Raw genomic sequence first — 22,692 nt, 5'->3', positions numbered from 1 at the left:
TGACGACGTGATTAAGCTTATAGGATTTGCGCTTGGCCAACATAAGAGTCAGACAATATTTTTTAATATGCAACAAATGACATTTCCGCTAGGTGGCAGAATTCCTTTATATGAAATCCCCAAAAAGGGCCCTACATTCTTAGACCGTTCTCAAGTAATGAATTAAGTTAAAGTTAAAAATTAAATTAACTCAGAAAGCTAAAAGAAATGTTATTTTATGAAATCTTTTTTTAAGTTTAAGTTTAGATTCTGATTTATAGCCCCAGGTAAAATAAAAATCAACAATTTGGTAACACTAAAATAAATTCACTGAAAGCCACTTACCTAATACAAGGAACACCCACCACAGCCAGTATTGTCCATCAAAATAGCCAGGGAAATAGGTAGAGAACTAAAAATTAAAAACAAAAAATGAGGAATGTATTAAGCTGGTAAACATTTGTTGGATTTTTCACACTAATTACTTGGTAGCTAAGTAGAACAACTGCTAAATCTTCCAAAGCAGGGATAGTTTAGTATTAAAATAACTGCTGCTCATTTAAAATTATTTATTGAGCTAGTATTAATAGTTCTGGGAAGAAATCCTTTACGACATAACAGTTGCAAAATACCTTCACTTATACTTTCTTAGCGGAAGAGAATATAGGACAGTCGCTGCTTGATCACTCTTTGTTGAAGAAACAGAACACAACATACTTTACTGCTGAAGTTAACAATGAGGAAAATCTGCTCTTGGAAAAGGTAAGTGACTAGGCATTCTGCGTATTCTTCCTCAAATAGAAACAATTCCTTTTGCATCAAAGTTTTGATGCACAAGTATGTTTACCTCTTGCACTGATCTGTGTCATGTGTAGTTCTTGGGCCCTGCGCACTTTGAAATGCTCCAGAAGTACTTTGGATATGGATTTGTTTATGCATTCATTCAATTTCTATAGTCGCCCAATTCAACCGAGTGATTCTGAGTGGCTTACAATTCTCAAATTATAGTTAAAACAATTCAAAACAATGAAACCATAAAAACAGCCAAAAAATAAATACATACAGCAGATAGTTAACCAACAGTAAAGCCAAGGAACAGGGCCCTTAACGCCTGAGCCACAGGCCTGGGTACACAGCCAGGTTTTTAAAGCTTTGTGAAAAGCCAACAGGGTTGGGGCCATTCTAATCTCTGAGGAGACTATTCCATAAAGCAGCGACTACAGCAGAAAAAGCCCGTCTTCTAGTTCCCGCCAGTCGACACTCTTCGGTTGAAGGGATCTATAGCATACCCAATCGGTTGGATCAGATTGGAAAGGTAGAAACACAAGGTCCCTGACTTGATATATCGTGGTCTGTGTGTGTGTGTGTGTGTGTGTGTGTGTGTGTGTGTCCCATTCATTTTACAGGTTTTTAAGGATCTGAAAAAGATAAAGCTATTCTAAGAACCTGGCTCATAAAAGTTAAATGAAACTCTTGCAGCAACTGCATTATTTTCCAGTTTTGCATAGAACCCTGAAAAAAAGAAATCTGGTTAAAAGAATAGCAGAGAAGTGCTGTGATCATAAAAAGTTCAAAGCACTTCTTACAAATCATCTTTTAGTATCTATTGCCTAGTTCTTAGTTACGTTTTCTGAAATTAAGCTTAGATTTTGAATGATCTGTCTTTTCCTTTTCTCAAAAATGACTGAATTATGTTTAAAGACAATTTTGTACAATATTTTTTAATAGAGGTGGTATTAACGTTAAGGACTGTTTTGCCTTCAAGTTTCCTCTTTTTCCCCTAAAAATGTTGTTCATCTTCCATGCTTAAGGAAAATTTCTATATATAAATTCTATTTTATATTATCCAATTCAGTTTTTCAAACTTATTTCATTATATTTATGTGCTGCTTTGGGAAGCTTACTGGTAGAAGAGAACCATATAAATATATGTGGGAAGTCCACATACATAGTTATATAAATTAATGGCAAATCCTGTCTTCTACACAGGTAATTTTAAATTTAATTCAAAAGAAAGAGGGAAAGAAAGAGTGTTTGAGGTCCAGATAATTATGGCTGCAGCATTTCCCTGAGGTACTAGGGTAATAACTTTATCAAAGAAGAAAAAAAAGATTAATCTTGCACGATTTGCTTGTAACAAACTCATGACTCCTGTTTATTGCAGAGTGCCTATCTAAAAGAAATATAGACAAGGTTTAATATACACAGGTTTTCTAACATGTATCCAAATGCTGCACAATAAAATATAAAAACCATTAAGTTAAAAGAAGTAAGAAGTTTGAAAGAAGACTAAGCAAATTAGTGTGCACGTGTATGTTAAGGACTCCACACAACTGACCGTAGGGATGAAACAGAATCTATTATATTGTATTTCCCAAATATAATGAATAGAATACATAATAGTTTTGTCTAAATTAGTCTTCTAAAACTTTCACAAGGAGGAAATAATGTAAACTCTGCATCAAATAGAGTTGTGAAACTTGGGAAACTTCTTTTTCCATTCTGCAACTTACCCTGACAATCAGAATCCACTTAATGAGAGAGAGACCAAATCCAGAAATAGCCCCATATCTTCCTGCTGCTGAGGTAGTCAAGCAGAAAGAGAGGAAGAATCCAATCCAGTTGAAAAGGAATGCCACTAAAAAAGCAAAACAAAGAAAATGCCTTAAGATTTAATTCCTTAATTCCAGATAATGGATTTAATTTTGTTCCAGTTATTGACGATGATCATGCTGTACTAAAAAAAAAACACCCTCACTGCTACCAGGACACCCTGAAGAATTTGACAGGGTTATTAAAAAGACTAATGTAAAAGGCAATTTATAGACGGCTAGTAATCAGAATGCCTCTCTCAGCATCACTTTGAAGAGATAGGAAGAGAAAAGGGTAAAAAAGGGTAACTGCTTGCATGCCCGATTCTGAGCTTCCCAGAGAAATCTCATCAACCACTGTGGAAGCAAAGTGAGTTGGTCTTATGACCATTGGTGGAAGTATTTAGGTTTCCCTTCAATTTTTCTAATATTTCCACTTCAAGGCCTCTAAAATAGAGAGGTAGCATAAACCCGATCACATTCCTAAATTAGCACTGCTGTCTATTAGTATCCTTATATCTTATTATATCCGCTACAGTTTTGATATTTGTATTAAAAGACGTAATGGACACACGACTTTTCCTGGGTCAAAAATGATCAGCTCTGGAATTTCAAGGGGAAAAAACAGCAAACTGACACAACTCAGCTAAAAGTGGAACTGAAGACCAAGGTGGAGTGAAGAGCTGTTGAGTAGACTGACTGCTCAGAATTCCTCTCCGGACAGGGAGAGGATTTGAGATTGCCGCCAAATGTTCAGATAGTTTCTCCTTGCAAGGAAATTGCACACGACAGCAGTCTCCAGCAGGTATTCAGCTCTGGGAGGCAAAGGAATACCTATCTAGCTCAAACCAGTTGATGCCTTTAAGGAAACTGACTTCACAATACTTCCTTTTCTAATCATTTTTAGAAATTGCTTAGCTTTGATTTTGAAAATGTACAGACTAAGTGTTCAGACGGATTTAAAATGGGATTTTAGAAGAATCCTTTCTTTTATTTTTAAATGATAGGATGAGATTTTCAAGGCTGGACACTGGAGGGATCCAGAAAGTACTAAAGATTACAATTTAAGGAGAAAAATATTTAATTTGACTTACCAGCGCAGAGAGAAGCAAAATATTTTAACACTGGACCTACGGATGGATATTTTTTTTAACAATGGACCTAGACATTAATTTTAAGAGTGTCCATTTCTATAGACAGATTGAGTTGTAAAAGATGTTATGACGGAGGAACAAGTTTTACTTGACAAGATTGAGACTGATCGAAAAGTGAATTCAAAAGTGACAGTCTATGAAATGGATATTCAAAAGAAACCCACTCATTACTTAATAATTAAAAAGAATATATAAATAATTAACCAATAGAGTGACATGGATTATTTTCCTATACTGGATTTACAAACGAAGCTTGTAAAAGCTTGGCAGAATTTTGTGAGAAGGGACAAAGAAAATATGAAAAGAAATCAAGTCATTATTTCAAGGTCATTATTTCAAGGCACTGAAGATCAAGATTGTTAAAAGTAAAAGGAAGTTGGTTTATTTAATCAGATACATTGTTCTCTCTGTTAGCCCTTAATGGGCTTTTGCTGATTAGGACTGAAACAATGAGACTTCAGTGATTTGTTTATAGAAAGATGTGACATATGGGAAGAAAAGGTCATTTGCTGTATTTTAAGAGAAGATGGTAAGTTACTAACATTGTTTACACTTATGATGAAAGTGAAAGTTATTACTATTACTATTAGATGTGCAATCTCTGTAACAGCACAGAAGAAAATATTTCTATTATGTAGATGACCTTATAAAATATGAAAATCAAACGTCATTTCAATTTCAATTTCGTTAAGAGTACTTTGTTAAAAGCACTCACTGAAGAAAGTTAGCATGAAAATGCCATCATTTCCTATCCTCAGTTGATCAGAATCATCAAAGTCATCCCGTGTCACAAACTCTTCCTCCTGTCACAGAAATGAAGAAAATGATTAGTAAAAATCTGATTCATAATAACATGTCACCTTTCTTTAAGGAGAATAAACTAAAAAACCTGTGAAAATCAGAGATTTTCCTTATGATATTCCTCAGTGCCTTCAACAACGGCAGAACTTTTAATGTTCTGGAAAAGTTCTTAAAAATTCAGGGAGATATTCAGAGATGTATCTGCCTTGAAAGCAGCTGTACAGCAGTCAAACATGAGGACAGGGAATGTTTTGTGATACATTTTCTTATGTATCATAAGCTGTTTTTTTATTATTTTTAATGCCATGTTTTATAAAATTTGTCAAATTTCAATTCCATGGGAGTCATAGGTTCTGGATTTGGGCGTATTCTGTAAGTTATTCCATTGAGGTACCTTAGTTCAAAAAGCATTGTTCTATGAGGCGCCATTTTGCCCAGTTTAAGGTTACAGACAAAAGAGTTTTAGTAGTGTACAGTAGTGGCCAAAATTGTGGAAACCTTTTGGAAAAAGTATACAGTAGAAATGCCACCTTTGGTTAAGTTTCCATCAATTTTGATTCTAATTTCTTTATAACTGTAGCCTTGTTCACTTAATAATACTATTTTACATCGGTTTCTGGGCAACCAGTCAACTCTTTGCACCGTTACTTTAATTTTATTACATTTTACAAGCTCACTAAATGAAAGGAAAAAAACCCAACCAACTTGATAGCGATCACATAATATACTGACAAATGTCCTCCTCTCGGCTTCAATACATGACATCAATAAATGAATCCTACTGTGATCTGATTGGCTCATTGCCAAAACAAGATGACACCTGGTTGGCTCTGTAAACACTCGTGCTCATTGGCTACAATTAGATGAAGGAAAGCTACCTCATATCAACCTAAGCAAGTTGTGCTTCCTTTTTCTCATTATTTGGCTATAACTTTTCATAGAATACAGTACAGATAATTGAACAAACTGTGTTACATTACATTCCTGATTAAATTATCTTTCCATTGATATATGGTACTACTCCAAAAAAAAAGTGGTGTTATTAGCCATCAAAATACACTTTTCCCAAAAGGTTTCCACAATTTTGGTCACTACGGTACAGACAGGTGTTTAATAAAGCACACCTACCTTCTCCTAGTTCAGTATAAATCACTAAGATATGAGAAATATTTATACCATAATTAAAGAGAAATTTAAAAAGAAAGACCTAAGTGAAGTGTATTTAATGTACAAATAGGACAATGCAAAAATTAGCATAGCAACCTTATAACTATACTCTGGTGATTTGAAATGAGGAAAAGAGAGCAAGAATATAAAAGCATTTAAAAGTGTTACCTACATTTCCTAAAAATGCACAAATTGATAAATCATTCCTGTTATTTATCTAATTACATCAACACACCTAGTTTATACTCATTTCTTAGGGAGTTGTATAGGCCTAATTATGCTTGTGGGAAAACATTACCTATTAAACATCACCTATTAAACAGCACTTGAAAATACAAAGAGATCAACATCAACAAATTTAGTTTTTCGTATGTTTTGATATGAAGATGCAGAGAATCAAAGCACACTTACCCTTCCTGGAACTAAGGGAATAGTAGCTTCTGCCTTAGTTCTCTCGGCTTCATCATAAGTAGGCAAAGTTGTAGCTACATTATATGAAGGAGGTTTAGGGAACCCAGCTTCATCTTTGTAATCAAAATACGCTGGCAGGCAGGAGAGATAAGATAGTTAATTTATGACTAACATTTCTTAACTGAAATAGGTTATGGTTGAAAAGTCAACACTTCAACTTTCTATTCTCAGAAAAATGGCAACATAAAACTCATCAATGTCAAAATCCATTATATTCTTGGAGCCGATGTACTGAATAAATATGTTCCTCCAATGCCCTCCAAATGAATTACCTCCAGACTTATCATGTCAACACATCTGGAGGTACCACTTTGGGAAAGATTGATGGATAACAGTGCAGTATAAATAACTGTGGAGAATAATCCCTTCTCAAATCCGAGTGGCTCAAAATCCCAAAAGGGGTAAATTTGTAAGTAAGGACAAGAACAGCAATTGGGGACAAAACAAACAACACAATAAAGCTTCTCCATGGGTATCAGTCATAATAATGGGCATTTCTGCACAGAGATCAAATTAACCATCAGTCGTAAAAGCCACTGTTTATAAATAAAACATCAGACTAAGACTATGGAAACCAAGACCTCACTAAGGCAAAAGGCTCACTAATTTTATCTACTATCTAAGGATGTTTTGCAGACAGGTGGCACATAAATGTTTTAACTTTTATGCATGTTTTAACGCATAATGATAACAGTTGCCTATTCTCGAACTACAATCTCTTTGTTCACAGGACTAAGGAAACAGAAAGGACTACATGTGCCATCTGAGCTCCTCAGAGGTAGGAAAGAATGGGAAAAGCTATTAAGTAAATATTAATTAAATAAGCATGTTCACCATTGATTATAGTGTTCTTTATTCTCAGAACAAAAAATATTTTATTCAGGCCAACTGTCTTTTTTTTAAACTATCAAATGCCTGATAAAATATGAATGTGGTCTTCTACTATCTAGCTTTTCGATCTTTAAATTCTCCTTTCCTTTATCTTCTTTTGGCACTTTATTGTAACAGTAAAATATGAACAAATAGCACATTTATTTTATAATCTGTATAAAACAAAGCATGTTATATAACAGAAAAGTGAACAGATTCACTCTGAAATAAGTGGTTCCTTCCTTAGCATAAAAATGTCTTTGTAAAATAGAAAATTGTCAAATACAAGAAGAATCACATGAAATTTAGAAACATATTGTGGTATAATTAATTTATCCTATTAATACAATGCTATATTCAAGAATATTTCTAGTTAACTGAAAACACAGATGATTTGGGACTTTATAAAGATAGCCCTTGACTTACAACCATTTGTTCAGCGACCGTTTGAAACTATGACGGTGCTGAACAAAGGGACTCATGATCTGTACCTGACGTTATAGCCACTGCAGTATCCTTGTGTTCACATGATCCCAATTTCGGTGCTTGGCAATCCACCCACCCTTATGACTAACCATAGGCATTCTGCAAATGCCCCCATCTGCCCCAAGTAGCAACCCAATCATTCGATACATAGCACGTGGCAGATTGGTTAAGTTCTATAAAGTTGTAATCTCTTCACTGTGGTATTATGTAACTATTATCTAAGCAGCACTAGAAGGAGAAAGGATTCTCTTCCACATACTATTCCTTCTTAACGTACTGTTGGGAGGTAGGGCTTCACGGCCAACAATGCAACATACTATAGAATTACTTACATAATGTGTCATAACTTTTATAATTAGCATTATTTGCCTGTTTCTTCTGCAATGTAAAATAAGTACCATTTAATAAGGATAGATTTATCAGTCATTTGTTTCTCTGCAAATCTAGATCGTTTACACAACAATCATCAAGGAAGCTATTCTGATACCAGACTTTCATGTCTTTACCTGAATTCTCCGCAGAAATGCTACTGTAAGGTGGTGGAAAATCATTTACCACTGGCAGGTTTTCAACAGGTTCCTCCTCGTTCTGCAACTGAGAAAATTTTTTTTCCTTTAATTTAACCCAATTATAATGCATACAGAATGAGATTAAGTTTGATGATACACAAAACAGATATCACTTATAACAATCACACATATTTTAAAGGTGGATAATTGATTCATATTTTTTTAAAAAAATCAATGTTTTAAAAGTATGTAATTTTTCAGTCATCCTTCTGAGAGAGATATAAATCATGTTTTAAATCCAGTTATTAATTCTGGATTAATAACATTTTTCCTTATCAAACATACTTTTATTTTTATTAAATATTTTAGTTCACAGCTAAATAGTATTGAGATAGCAATGTAAACCCACCATTGTATGCTTTTAGCATTGCTGAAAAGTTCTTAAAATCTATATGCAGTTAGGTGTTTGAACAAGACCACTGAACAAGACCACATATGCCTTATATGAATAAGGCAACACATGTGAAATTAGGATTTATTGGGGCTAACATGCAAATAATTAGCAAACATGGGACTCCTAAGTTAAATTTATATTTCTTTTCATGTACTTTCAAATTATTAATACAAGTACTCTGAGCCTTAACAGATCTTTCTAGCTGTGTCTCACACACTGCTTCAAACAATCAGCGAATCAATACATATTATTCACAATTGTTTGTATTAGGAACAATACTGCAACATCTAAATTTACAGAAAGATTACTTTCTAATCAGCAAAGAAAAACTGGAATATGGAACATGTATTTCTATTATTAAACTGTAACTATGTAGCTTAATTCAGTGGAGCAAAAACTGCTCAGTCACCAGATGGTAACAACATATGAGCTTACTGACGGCTGATACCACTCCCCACATTCATCGTGTTGCTATGGTAACACAGGGAAATTCTTCAAGATTTCTAGCAGCAATGTGAAAGATAGAGGATTATGACAGCATTACACACACACACACCCCTCTCTCGATTTACATAAACATATATACACTTGTCTTTACGTTTATATATGCTTAAGACAAGGTTGCATATGACTACATTATGTAGTATTTATTTGCTGGAAGAATACTACACTGATATTTAATATTTTACATAAATGTAGGGGTGTGGGCCTATACATATGTTGCATATAGTATGTTTCAAGTGTGTGACATGTATGTGTTTCACTTTGAGAGCGGGCAACTAAATTTCATTTTTGATGTGTGCCGTTGTGCCCACAGTAAAAAATGACAATAAAGATTATCTTATCTTATCCAGGTAAGTCAAGCTGGGGAACAGGCAACACAAGTATCACTAAAACTCTACATTATTGATAATAGGACACAACAACAGAATCTTGAAAATTTGAGTGTTTTTTCTCTGTGCTTTTTTTTATACCACATAAAAACAAGGCAGGCTTGAGTTACTTTCTTAACCTTTCTTCTTTCCCAGTCTAAGTTGTTTACTGAAAAGTTCTTGCATTCCATCTTTAAGGTTATCTGCATATCCCTCTACAATTACTCCCCCATCAGTCCTCCCTCCTGGGATCAAAGAAGGTTCTGGTAGGTTGCTAAGGGAAATGTCTACAGACTCGTTCTCCCACCCTTGCTTGGCAGCTCCCCAAGTTCAACGAGTAAGTCTTGTCACTCAGAATCAGACAGTTGGGAAAGTCCCCCCTCCATCTGGCGCAGAGAAATTTGGAGAGTTGATTGTAACTCTGTCAGAAAGTAAGGAATCAACTTTGTCCATCGAGATAATTGTGTATTGTTAGTGGCAGCACTTATAGAAATACGGTTTATGTGGAAATTCCAGATGGAACTGGATAGCCTTTCCAATGACTAAAATACTCCTAAAGTCCTCGCCTATGTCTAGAAGCTAGAATATATTCCATTTCACACCCCCTTCTTCCCCGCCCCCAAAGGGGGATTTTGAATGCAAGGGTCAGAGAGGCTCTTCACAAATGAATAATGACTAATGGAAGACCAGATAAGCCTCTAAACCTTCAGCGAAGCAGACAACTGTAAATGAAAGGCCAATGGGTTAATTTGCTGGGTAACTGGGAAAAGGGCAATAAACCTTGAATCCAGATTTTTAGATGTAAAAATCTCACAGGAAGCCGAACCAAATCACCCACCAGAATCTTGGCACCCACTTGCTTGTATGTATCTGCAACGCATCTGTATGCAGTCTTGGCCAAATTTGTTTCTTTAAAGAGGAGTTGAGCAGTCTGCCTCTCCTGTAGAATGTCCAACACATGAACAACAGTAGATGCTGGAATTTTGGAGGGCAAGATGAAGGGTTGGTAGCAATAAAGTGATTAAAGGGGAGATGTACCTTGGAGGTATATACTGAGTGCATTATAGGCAAATTCAGTTCAGTTGTCCCTCTGATATCAGACATAGCACCTCAGGTATTTATTCGCATTTTTAAATTTCCATTTGATGACAGATAATTGACAAATTAATTCAATTGTCTAATAGGTAGAAGAGGGTGTTCCAAAAGTGGATGTAGCAAAGATGTTGCGCATTGCAGACACAGAACCAGCTTTGGGCGCTTGCTTGTCAATCTTTTCCACAAGTATAGGTTTCTCTAGTAATTGTATGGACAATTTAAGCTCTTGCACTGTGATCTCATCAGAATCTAAAACAGTGGGGAGTTGCAGTTCTAAGCCTGAAAGTGTAGAAAAAAAAATAACATAGATAATAAAATGTATTTGCCTACTGTCAGCAATCTGAGCTATTTCTAATAGTTTCAAGAGGGCCCTACCAAGATACTGAGTGAGGAGACTGTGAAATTTCTCAAAGATGATGTTCTGGAGTGATTTGGGTATTTGTTTGCTGTACCACCTGAAGTTTCACAGACGCAGCTGATTCAATGGGACAAATCTTGGCTAGGAGTTTGGGCTCCATAGCAGCAACACAATCAAAATCTTTCCTCTAATCCTGGTCTGCTGCAGACAAGGTTCTTTTTTATTCTTCCTATCTGCAGATGGCACCTAAGAGGGAGAAGATTAGTGGTGTAGAGCAGGGGTCTTTAAACTTGGCCCTTTTATGACTTGTGGACTTCAATTCCCAGCATTCCTCAGCTAGTGTGCCTGGCTGAGGAATTCTGGGAGTTGAAGTCCACAAGTCATAAAAGGGCCAAATGTGAGGACCCTGGTGTAGAGAGTATAAAACTTCCTCTCCTTATTCTTTCCTCTGTGTTCAATTCCTCCAATCATCCAGCAATGAACATACAAAGTTGAAACAGTTCTTCCAAACTGCCTTATCTTATTAACATCTCTCAGTTCATCAGCAAATCCTTCTATTCCAAATTTCTGGCCTATAACTGGAAATCCAATAGGAAGTTACAAACCCTGCAATACCTTTAGTTTATAAATCTCCTGACTTGGTGTTGCTCTCCTTGCCGAATCAAAAAAAGATAGTTCTAAAACTTTGCATGAAGTTCTGGTAATTATGCAGCAATAATCATTGCCTTCAGTGAGAGGCACAGCCCATTAGGCAGTCTCTTTTCTTCAGCAGACTCAGAACAAAGGCATCACTGGAGCAATCTATGGGAATCGAACAATGATAAGCTTCCCAGTTGAATGGTATGGTCTAGTTTTTCTGGCAACTGTGGCTGGCACCTTCAGAGGAAAGTGATCTGATTTGAGCAGACATTAATTTCTATTTCTTTGTTAGGATCACTGTCACATTGCACGACTACATTACGTTAAGCTTCAGATCGCAGTCAGTTGTTCTGCTATTCTCTGGAGAATGTAATGATACAATCCCTAATCCAGTGTTCCTTCAGTGATTAAGCCATCCAGATCTTTGCAGTCTCAAACATAATATCTTTCCAGAGATTACGTTCTTTTGCTGAGATTTTTTCCAAACACGTTTCTTATTAAATAGTACCACTTTTATTCCTTCTATCCACAAAATGTTCTAATAAGACTATGAATAGAAAACTTGAGCGAAGCAGCAATGTGCTTTCTGAAAAACAGTGGTTTCTTCCTTAGTATCCTCTCTCACATGCCACTCCTGTTTCTTCATGATGGACATCAAGCAATGAGAGAGGCATGAGACAAAGGAGCATACAAAAAATGTCTTTATTCCTAACTGCTCATTATCTTTTAAGGGGCTTGTCCTTCCTTTACTTGAAGTAGTAGCTCTGCAAAACACACACACACACCTGACTGGAAAACAAATTTTGGAGGAAAATAAAGGGTGGTAGCAATGAAGAAAAGTTAAAGATGGAAGACAAAAGAAACAGAGATGAGGAACAAAAAAAATGAAAAAAGAGTAATAATAAAATAGCCCAGAAAGAGCCTAAGGCAGGGCTTTTCAACCAGTGGTACGGGTACCACCTGTGATACATTGGCACTTGGCAGGTGGTACGCGACCATCCTAGAAAAGTGGTAGTGGGGGAGGGGAATGAGCTGAACCGGTGGCAGCACCACACAAGCCTGAGGGAGAGACAGCTGGAGCTGTAGGGCTGTCAGGGCTCAGCGGAAGCACCAGGATCAGCGCCAGGCTCCAGCTGGAGCTCAACGCTGATCCTGGCACTCTTGCTGAGCCCAGAAGAAGCACTGATCAGCTGGAATGTTGCAGCATCTCCAGGGTCTTGTGATTTACATGCAGATGCTTGGCAATTGATTCATATTTATGACGGTCACAGTGTCCCAGGGTCATGTGAAGTGACCAAAACCTGCTGCAACCACCCAGCAAATGGGGGGAATAAAAGTCAAACACCCCCACCCCAGCCCCGCTGCCAATCCTCAACAGAAATGTTCACAACAATGAAAACCCTGGACAGGAGGAAGAGCGCCGCCGGGTGGGCAGGCAGGTGTCTTGCTTGGCTGTGGCTTGGGGGGCACTTTTTTCAATGCCATTGTAACTTTGAACAGTCATTAAGCAAACTGTTGTAAATCGAGGACTACCTGTACTTCATCACTTTTTTCCTTTTTTTTTTTGGTCATCACGTTTTTGACACCTTGCTAGGCGACTGGTGGTACTCGGATGTTGCCATATCCTAAAAGTGGTACAATGGGTGAAAAGGTTGAAAAGCCCTGGCCTAAGGCACCAAAGTTGAGTCCAAAGGTAACAGCATTACAGAAAGGAACCTATGGAACCACCAGAATTGTAATAACAGCTCCACAAGAATAGCTGAAGATGAGTGAGAGCAAAATAGAATGTCAGGCAGATCAGTAAGTACATAATACCAATAGCAACAAAAATGCCTATGGAAATATAATTGACTCCAGCACAGTAACAGATAGACACAGAGAAGGAAGGTTCAGAAAACGTACAACCTCAGGAAAGAGGTACTGGCAAACTGAAGAACTGGACAGGAAACAATTCTGAGTGGCAGCCATCATTGCCACGAAGAACCAGGAAACTAAATATCTGACAGCAGCAGCAAAGTTTAGGAAAAAGTAAAAAGTTGATAATATCAGCCTTACACCCAAGCTGACTGAGGCTACACCAGTGGCTATGAGACAGATAAGGTTGGGGAGAGGTAGAAAAAATGTTAAGAACTGGAAAAAAATAGAGATAAGGCTTTAAAAAGAGTTGTGTCTGTGTGTGTGTGTGTGTGTGTGTGTGTGTGTATTGGGGCTTCTGATTGGTACTGTCGTCCAAATCAGATCCATCAGATGAAAATCATCTGCAGCTTCTCAGCCATTACCATGTATTTTGTGCAACCTTTCAGAGTAGTATATTCCTAATTCTTGTAGTGATTTGGATGACCATTCCTGGGAAAAGTAATAATGATGTTGAATATTTTTCCACTTGTACATTATCTGCTTCACCATGGAATAATGAAAGCCGAAGTATTTGGCAATGGTTTTGTAGCATCAGCATCAAAGATACTTTATCAGGGGAAAAGTAGCTAATGGCAGACATTTTACTGAATAGCCTCTTCCCAGGAGTTGTGAGGAAAATACAGTAGGATTATGGGTAAAAGGATTAGTTTTCTTTGTGGAAGGCAGAAAACTGCATCCAGCTCTTCTCATACCGTATGTGCATTTTTACATGCCCTGTTACAACATAGGTTTGAAGCTGTCCTTCAGAATTCAAGAAAAACATATTCATAAAGTTTAGATGCCAATCCAAACAGTCTGGAATCACAGAAAAAAAAATCTAAAAAGAATAAATTCTACAAGAAAAACCAACATATTAGATTTGCAACCATTATCATTTTGAAAATAAGAGGTTAATATAATTCAAATGGGTATTTAATTGAAAACTATGGACTTTCTTCCAAACAATTATAAGCTCTATCTTATATGTTGTCAGGGAAATGCATATTCATTATGTACTATATATAATTATTATATAATTTTGAGATAAGAACATGTTCACAATATATATCTTTAGGGATATGTTGTACTAATTCGGGTTTTTTCCCGCGGAAAAAAACCCGAATGACCAAAGGTCCACATACAGACACCCGCGAAAACCTCAGAAAACATATATATATATATATATATATATATATATATATATATATATATATATATATATATATATATATATATATATATATATATATATATATATATATATATATATATATATAAGGTAAAGGTAAAGGTTCCCCCGCACATGCGTGCTAGTCGTTTCCGACTCTAGGGGCCGGTGCTCATCTCCGTTTCATAGCCGAAGAGCCAGCGCTTGTCCGAGGACGTCTCCGTGGTCATGTGGCCGGCATGACTAGACGCCAAAGGCGCACGGAACGCTGTTACCTTCGCACCGTAGTGGTCCCTATTTTTCTACTTGCATTTTTACGTGCTTTCGAACTGCTAGGTTGGCAGAAGCTGGGACGAGTAACAGGCGCTCACTCTGCTACGCGGCACTCGGGATTCGACCCGCCAAACTGCCGACCTTCCAATCGACAAGTTCAGCGTCCTAACCCACTGAGCCACCGCGTCCCGGCATATATATATATATATATATATATATATATATATATATATATGTGTGTGTGTGTGTGTGTGTGTGTGTGTGTGTGTGTGTGGTGTGTGTGTGTGTGTGTGTGATATGTTAACTATTAGATTACCTTGCTAGGCCCCAAACATGGGGCAAATCTTTATTTCCTGTTTTCAGCCTTATCTCAAAGGCCATCGAACAGGCTGTAGTCACACCGGACAGTTCATATATTTGTGTAAATTACTCCCTTAATTCTTTGTTAGTAATTTACACACACACACACACACACACACACACACACACATATATATATATATATATATATATATATATATATATATATATATATATATATATAGAGAGAGAGAGAGAGAGAGAGAGAGAGAGAGAGAGAGAGAGAGAGGGGATACCAAATATGGATTTAAAAAAAACAATAAAAATTCTTGCCTAAAATATGAATATTTTATCATTTAACGTTTTACTGGAGAAAGGAAACTATAAGTAAATTATGTGATTAATTATCATTTGTTCAACAGAATAGTCTTAAAATCTAATAAAAGACTTCTGCTTTCAAGATTTTGGCCAAGAAACAGACAAAAAACAAAGAATCGCATTTTTGAAAATGAGACAAATTCATTTTTAGATTACCATGAATGTTAAATTACCATGCAATCCAACTCTTAATAACAATGATTTTAAAATAAAACTACAAAATGACTGCAATGTAATACACACCCAAACCTGAGTATAAGTCCTTTAGAACAACAGGATGTATTCCTGAATGCAGGAATCACTTAGCAACCATTCAAAATTACAATCGACAGCCCCAAAAGATATTTTAGAATCCGTTTCCTAAATTCTGAGTGCCAGGGTCTTCCCAATAGTCACATTTAGTCATTAGATTTACATGCCATCTACCTCACCATGACTACATTTTGGGGGCTCAATAACCAGCCTGTATTTATGGCCATTTGCAGAGTCCCGGGATCATGTGACTGTGATTTATGATGTCTCTGCCCTCAACTAGCATTTACTTCCAGTTTTCAGCAACATCTCCCATAGAAAACAATGGGTTTGCTTAATAACTAACTATGGCATTTGCTTAACAACTGCCACAAAAAAGGTCATAAAAATGGGTCTGCTGACATGGTGACCCACTTTATAACCATCACAACTTACAAGTATAACAGGCAGGCTCCATTATTCTCATAAGTCAAAGACTATCTGTATATATAATAGTGTGAGATAGATAGATATATAGATAGATAGATAGATAGATAGATAGATAGATAGATAGATAGATAGATAGATAGATAGATAGATATCAATTTCATAAACAATCAATGCCTCCTGTTTTGTTTTTTTTAGCAAACTCCATTGTTTGGGAACCATGCACAGCTATTATTCTAAAACAGTATTATTCCAGGCCTCATTACAGTAAGGCCCTTTTTATAGACTTGCAATTATTGAATCCAAAAAAATTTCACCTAAATTCCTATGAAATATAAATTTCTTACTAATACATAATTTCCAAAAATATTTTCAGAATTATATGAAGTTGAATAGAAAGTAGACACACAACTGTGAACATAACTGAAGTTAATACGTTTGTTCAGCCTCACTACTGCAATTATATTTGCAGTTCAGGCCCAATACATATATCGCCTTAGTCCTCAATTACATATAAATATATAAGGATATTTATTAACCATCTAAGCCAGACATGTCAAACACAAGGCCCAGGGGCCAGATCCGGCCCGCAAAGTGGTTTTCATGTGGCCCACGAAACCACCCTGGAAACAGTGAGGGAACGGTCCCCACAGCCTTGGCCTGGGCCAGCTGGGAGCCAATGTACAATTTCATGGTGGCCATCTATGCTGAAACGCAGTCTTAGCTCCACAAGGCCGTCTGGAAACAGCGATGGACCAGCCCCTGCCGCATCAGCCCCGCCCACTGGGCACGCGCTGGGGAGCTATCACCCTTTGTGAGGAATGAAGAAATGCACCATTGCCTGGAAGTGGCCAGCACATGGCCCTGCCTACTTTGGGCAGGCTAGGGACTGGGCAGCATTGCACTTCTCTTCAGATTCATGCCACCCGGCTCAGCCTCTCAACACTGTGAGGAGAGCACCCCGCTGCCTGCCATAACCGGGCAGGCTGGGGGCTGGGCAACATTGCGCACGTAACATCGACTCTCATGCTGTTCATGGTATCCCCTCCCCCAGAGCCCACCAAACTGGATATGTGAAGTAGGTGAGGGCCATGTGCTGGCCACTTCCAGGCGATGGTGCATTTCTTCATTCCTCATGACACTTCTCCAGCTGCGTTTCTTGCCTGTTTTTCTCCCTCCCTCATCTCAAATATTTTCCCACCAAAGGAAGGAAGGAAGGAAGGAAGGAAGGAAGGAAGGAAGGAAGGAAGGAAGGAAGGAAGGAAGGAAGGAAGGAAGGAAGGAAGGAAGGAGGGGGAGGGTCCGAGGGAAGCCCTGCCTTAGTCCTTCCCTGCTGCCCTTTCACCATCCCCTTGCCCCCTCCTCCCGGCCTATCCTGGGGGGTCTCCAATCCTATTGCTAAGGAAGCTTTGGATACAAAGCCAGGTCTCCTCACATGGAGAGGGAGTGGGCCTCCCTCTTGACTTTGCCCTCGTACCCATCATGAGCAACCTGGCTAAGGAGAGCAAGCACAGCAGCAGCAGCCTTGAGGAGGTAAGTGCAGCTGGGCACCCCACTTGGGAAAGTGGGGCTGGGCTTAGTGCCGCGGGTGCTTGAGGGCTGGGCTGGGCATCTGACCTCTGCGCCACCATCCAGCCCCCCCCCCCCGTATGGCCTGAGAGGAACAGTGAGGCTCCTCCAGTGGACTTTGCCTTGGCACTTGCCCCAGTCCCATCTCCTTCTGCCAGAGACCCTCAGATCTGTCCCACTCCTGCCAGGCCCCCATAGGTACCCTTGACATGAATGATGTAGAGCTAGCCATGTCCACCAGTAAGCCACACACAGTTCAGCCACGCCCACCCTGGCCACACCACCACCCCGAGGTCAACCGCAATACTGATGCGACCCTCAAATTTTTGACACCCCTGATCTAAGCTATCACTAGCCCTTCAAAAAAATTCCCACTACCCTCAATTAAAAAAAATACATGTCAATTTTACAAAGTACAGGAACTTCAAGCACAGATAAAGATAATTATGGATTCAAAAGTCAATTGGTTCCAGAAACAACTGTGGATAGGTTCACACTCTTGCAGGAAGAACTGGCTCAAAATCTGGATTTGCAACTCCTAAACACTAGATAAAAGATATGGCCAGGGGGTCCTTTCTGCAATTGCATCTTGGTGTCTATCATTTCCAAAAGAGACTTTGTTGATGGCCAGTCATACCTTTGTTGTCTGGACCACTATACAGAAATGTTTGTACATGGAGTTATCATTAAGAACCATCTGGAAGTTTCAGCTGTTCATTATATGGTGGCCCAGGATATTATGGTTGTGTCTAGATTAGCCCATCTAACATCACTAATATGGGATCTGCTTTAGCTATCAATATGAATGAATGCAAATCAAGATGTTAGCTATCACCTTTAAACCTCACATAGTTCAGATATTGCATATTTCTGAGACCATCTAGCCCAGGTTGACTCATGGAGGGGAAATTTGCTAAGAGTTCCTCTACCGAGGGATCGTACTGTAATTCACAAGGACCCCATAATTAAGTTTTCTTAATAATGCCCTCTTGTTGTTAGTTACTCAAGAGTCATTATGACTAGAGTGGCCTACAAGCCAGAGCAAATAAATAAATGAAGCATCAAGATTTCCATATAAATGACTTAATGTATCATTATTTCTCCATGTTTTCTCACCAACATATTTCCCATTTAAGCCACAAATCCCTTGATTTCTATATCATCAAGCATGTTTTAAATCATGGCTTTGTCATAACTATGTTAGTACCTAGCAAAGCTTGGCTAAAATAAGCAAGGTCAAATCTGGTCAGTATTTCAATGAAACACTGTATCATGATTATAGACTACAATGGGTTTTTTAAAACAAAAAACATACTCCAAAGAAGGCAATAGTTACCTAGTTCTGTATTGTTATAAAAAAGCAAGTTGGACATGGCCCAGTTCAGGTAGTTCTAAACTTAGGGTGTTAATTGAAACTTAAATCACAGTCCTAAATCATGTGAGTTATTAAACGAGTCACCATGAGACTATGCCCAATTTATCTTTTTGGTGACAGTTGTTAAGCGAACTCAGTGGTTGTAAAGCGAACACCATGATCATTAAACAAATCCATTGGTGTTATGCAATCAATTGTAAATCAAAGACTGTCCTTACTCAACAGCAGTTGACCTTTGACTGAATCTGAACCTGAATTAAGTTCACTTAACAACTTGGGAGCTTTTTACATGGACATGAGATTTCTTCAAAGCAGACAAAATTAAATAAGAAATTTGGCAAGTCTTTCACTCATAAGAACTAACTTTCCTGAAATCCAATTAAATGATGCTAATGATATGAGATGCAGGCAATTGTCTAGCAACACTTGGTGGGCCACAATTTCCCCATGCCAGAGTTAGATTAAGAAGGGTGATCCCAGATCTTTCATAACGTATTTAGGTAAATTTATTCTTCATTTTCGTTACATATACAGTCATTGTAATATTTTACCCAATGTTGTCTTTCAATAAATACTTTTTTTTCTGACAAAGAGTCCGTTAAGGCAGGGAACCAGTCGGCTTATTTAATTTAAATTTCACACCTGTAAATGTAAGAGTTCTGGAATTCGCCGTGTTTTACTATTTGGATACGGGAAAAAGTCCAGAGATTGTAAGAATTAGGTCTCCCAACAATTTGCTACCTCCATCATATCCTGATGGCAATTAATTACTCTAGCCCAGGGGTAGGCAACCTCGGCTCTTTTATGACTCATGGACTTCAACTCCCAGAATTCCTGAGTCAGCATAGCTGACTCAGGAATTCTGGGAGTTGAAGTCCATGAGTCATAAAAGAGCCGAGGTTGCCTACCCCTGCTCTAGCCACAACTACAGTCCCAGCTTGCCTTCACACTCACAATCAGCGCCCATGAAATTCTCCATCTATTCTATACTATAGGATGAAGAATTTAGAAGGGCAAGCGGGCCACCATCTCTCTCTCCTGTTAACGCTGACTTTTAATCACCAGGGCTTTGAGTAATGGAAAGATACTTCTACTGCGTTAACTCCCTCTAATCTTATCCATCCTGACAATATGGAGTCGGGCAATAATAACCAAACCAGCCAGCGACGCACAAACCGAGAAGCGCTGTATTTAGGACAGGCGTTTTAATCTTCTTTTTTTTTTCTCCTCCCCTACGTTACGATCAAATCTCACTCAGACCAGAGTCCGTGGAAGAGAAATAAATTGCTTAGCGTCGGTTTCCGAACGGAGCAGATGGTGGGAGAGGGAGGGGAAACAAACCCACCCACATATTCTCTCCTTTGGCCTTTTTAAAGCTAACCCAGCAAGTAAAAGGGGAGTAAAAAACCGGATGCGCGATTTAAAAGGCGGGCGGGGGGGGGGAGAGGAAAGATTGGAGTCGCAATCTTACAAATCAAAGAGGCCAAAATGGAAGCGACGAGAGAGAGAGAGAAAAACATATCTTTCCTGGGGGAGGGGAGGACGGGACCGAGGCGTCGAAGGCTTCCCTGGTTCTAGCCCAGGGGTAGGCAACCTCGGCTCTTTTATGACTCGTGGACTTCAACTCCCAGAATTCCTGAGCCAGCTATGCTGGCTCAGGAATTCTGGGAGTTGAAGTCCACGAGTCATAAAAGAGCCGAGGTTGCCTACCCCTGTTCTAGCCGGAGGGAGCTTTTCAAACGCCTTTGGCCGCCTCGCTTCGCATCAACTCCCAACCCTGCCGCGGCCTAAAAAAAAACACACACAAAATAAAAACAAAACAAAAACAAAACGCGGCTCTCGCGTGATGAACCGCCTTGCCCGGTTGCGAGCCGCTCCTCACCTGCTGGTATCGGCCGCCGCCGCCGCCGCCGCCGTTACTGCCGGGCTCGGCCGCCGCCATAACAAGACCCGAGCGAAGGGCGAGGAGGAGGAGGGAACCAGCCTGGAGAGTCGAGCGCTTTGAGGGAGCGGGGGGGGGGGGAGGCCCGTCGGGGACGGCTTAGAGGCACTTCCGTCCCTCGAGGGCGCAGCCGCTGCTAGGCTTGGAGGCGGAGGGCTGGACGCTGAGAAGCAAGGCGGCGGCGGCAGCAGCAGCAAGTCGGAGGACTCCCTGCCGCTATTGCTGCCGAAGGCCCGGCCCCTTCTCCTCCTCCTCCCCGTCACGCGCCGCCGCCGCCGCCTCCTCCTCCTCCTCCTCCTCCTCTTCCTCCTTAGGTTCTTCCGCTGCTCCGCGTTTTCAGCCACTCAGCAGTCTTTAAGCGGAAAATCCAGCGGAGCTCAGCAGAGGTTGGTGGAAACGGTTCCGAGCAAGAGAGCTCCTGAGTGCCGTCTGGTGATCTTTTCCAGTCGAAGGGGGGAAAAAGTTGCCGGGGCCCGGGGAAAGGAGCCTTCCCCGAGATTGATTTATTGATGGGATTTATATCCCGCCCTATCTCCCGAAGGACTCAGGGCGGCTAACAACAAAACATATAATAAGTACAGAAATCAAGATAAGAATAAAATTAAAAACATCTGTGCAATAAATTAAAATTAAAAACTAAAAAAATAAATTAAAAATTCTAAATATAATTAATTAAAATGCCTGTCAGTCCAGGTCAGCCTGGTGGAAAAAGGAGAGTTTTGAGGCCGCAGCGAAAGGATTGGAGATTTTGGGCCATCCGAAGCTCAGGGGGGAGCTGATTCCATAGGGCACTTCCGAGATGGGCTTTAGGGACGTGACCCGATAGCCTTGTTCGTACACGGCCCGCTTGTACCCCCACCCACCCACCCCCCGCATTTACAGGACCCTCCAAAGTGAAAACGGCACTGGAAAAAAGGGAGTTGTTTGCATTTTTCACACTTAGTCCTGTTTGCGGAAGCCCGGGGGTCACTGATCAAAATTCGGATGCTTGGCAACCGGGATGTATTTATAAGGCTTATACTGTCCTGGGGTCAAGCGATCTTCTTTTGCAGCCTTCTGACAAGCAAAGTCAATGGGAAAGTCAGATTCATTTAACAGCTGAGGTAATAATAGCAGCTGCACGGGTAGTGATGGGAGCACCCCGATACTCCCATATTACACCCCTCCTGCGTGAGCTGCATTGGCTACCAGTTGCCCTCCGGGTGAGATTTAAGGTGCTGGTACTTACCTTTAAAGCCCTACATGGCTTAGGCCCGGGACACTTGCAGGACCATCTGCTGCCGGGAACGAATTCCCATCGCCCAGTACGCTCACACAGAGAAGGCCTCCTCAGGGTACCATCGGCCAGACAATGTCGGCTTGAGACCCCCAGGGGAAGAGCCTTCTCTGTGGGAGCGCCAGCCCTGTGGAACCAGCTCCCCCCTGAGCTTCGGATGGCCCAAGATCTCCAGTCCTTTCGCCGCGGCCTCAAAACACTCCTTTTCCACCTGGCTGACCCGGACTGACAAGGATTTTAATTATGTTTACAATTTTAACTCTATTATTTAATTTATTTTAATTTATTTCAATTTTTAATTTTAATTTACTGTACAGAGACCTTTAAGTTTTGTTGTTGTTAGCCGCCCTGAGTCCCTCGGGAGATAGGGCGGGATATAAGTCCCATAAAT

The 22,692-nt window shown here is 39.5% G+C and overlaps 1 protein-coding gene across 1 annotated transcript in view; it reads right to left on the bottom strand.

Annotated features, from left to right (window-relative positions):
• Nucleotides 1-21,275, bottom strand: part of NDFIP1 (Nedd4 family interacting protein 1) — a 39,395-nt gene extending 18,120 nt beyond the window's left edge. Inside the window, exons 1-6 of the mRNA XM_083353588.1 lie at nucleotides 20,966-21,275; nucleotides 8,026-8,113; nucleotides 6,104-6,234; nucleotides 4,440-4,527; nucleotides 2,493-2,617; nucleotides 325-391 (exon numbers count right to left, since the gene is read on the bottom strand). Coding sequence (XP_083209714.1) covers nucleotides 325-391; nucleotides 2,493-2,617; nucleotides 4,440-4,527; nucleotides 6,104-6,234; nucleotides 8,026-8,113; nucleotides 20,966-21,025 — 559 coding nt within the window. The 5' untranslated portion in view covers nucleotides 21,026-21,275. The remainder of the gene's footprint in view (nucleotides 1-324; nucleotides 392-2,492; nucleotides 2,618-4,439; nucleotides 4,528-6,103; nucleotides 6,235-8,025; nucleotides 8,114-20,965) is intronic.
• Between the last annotated feature and the right edge of the window lie 1,417 nt (nucleotides 21,276-22,692).

The sequence above is a fragment of the Vipera ursinii genome (genome assembly GCF_947247035.1).
Source record: "Vipera ursinii genome assembly, chromosome: 2".
NCBI lineage: Eukaryota > Metazoa > Chordata > Lepidosauria > Squamata > Viperidae > Vipera > Vipera ursinii.
This window is presented reverse-complemented; position numbering and strand designations above follow the sequence as displayed.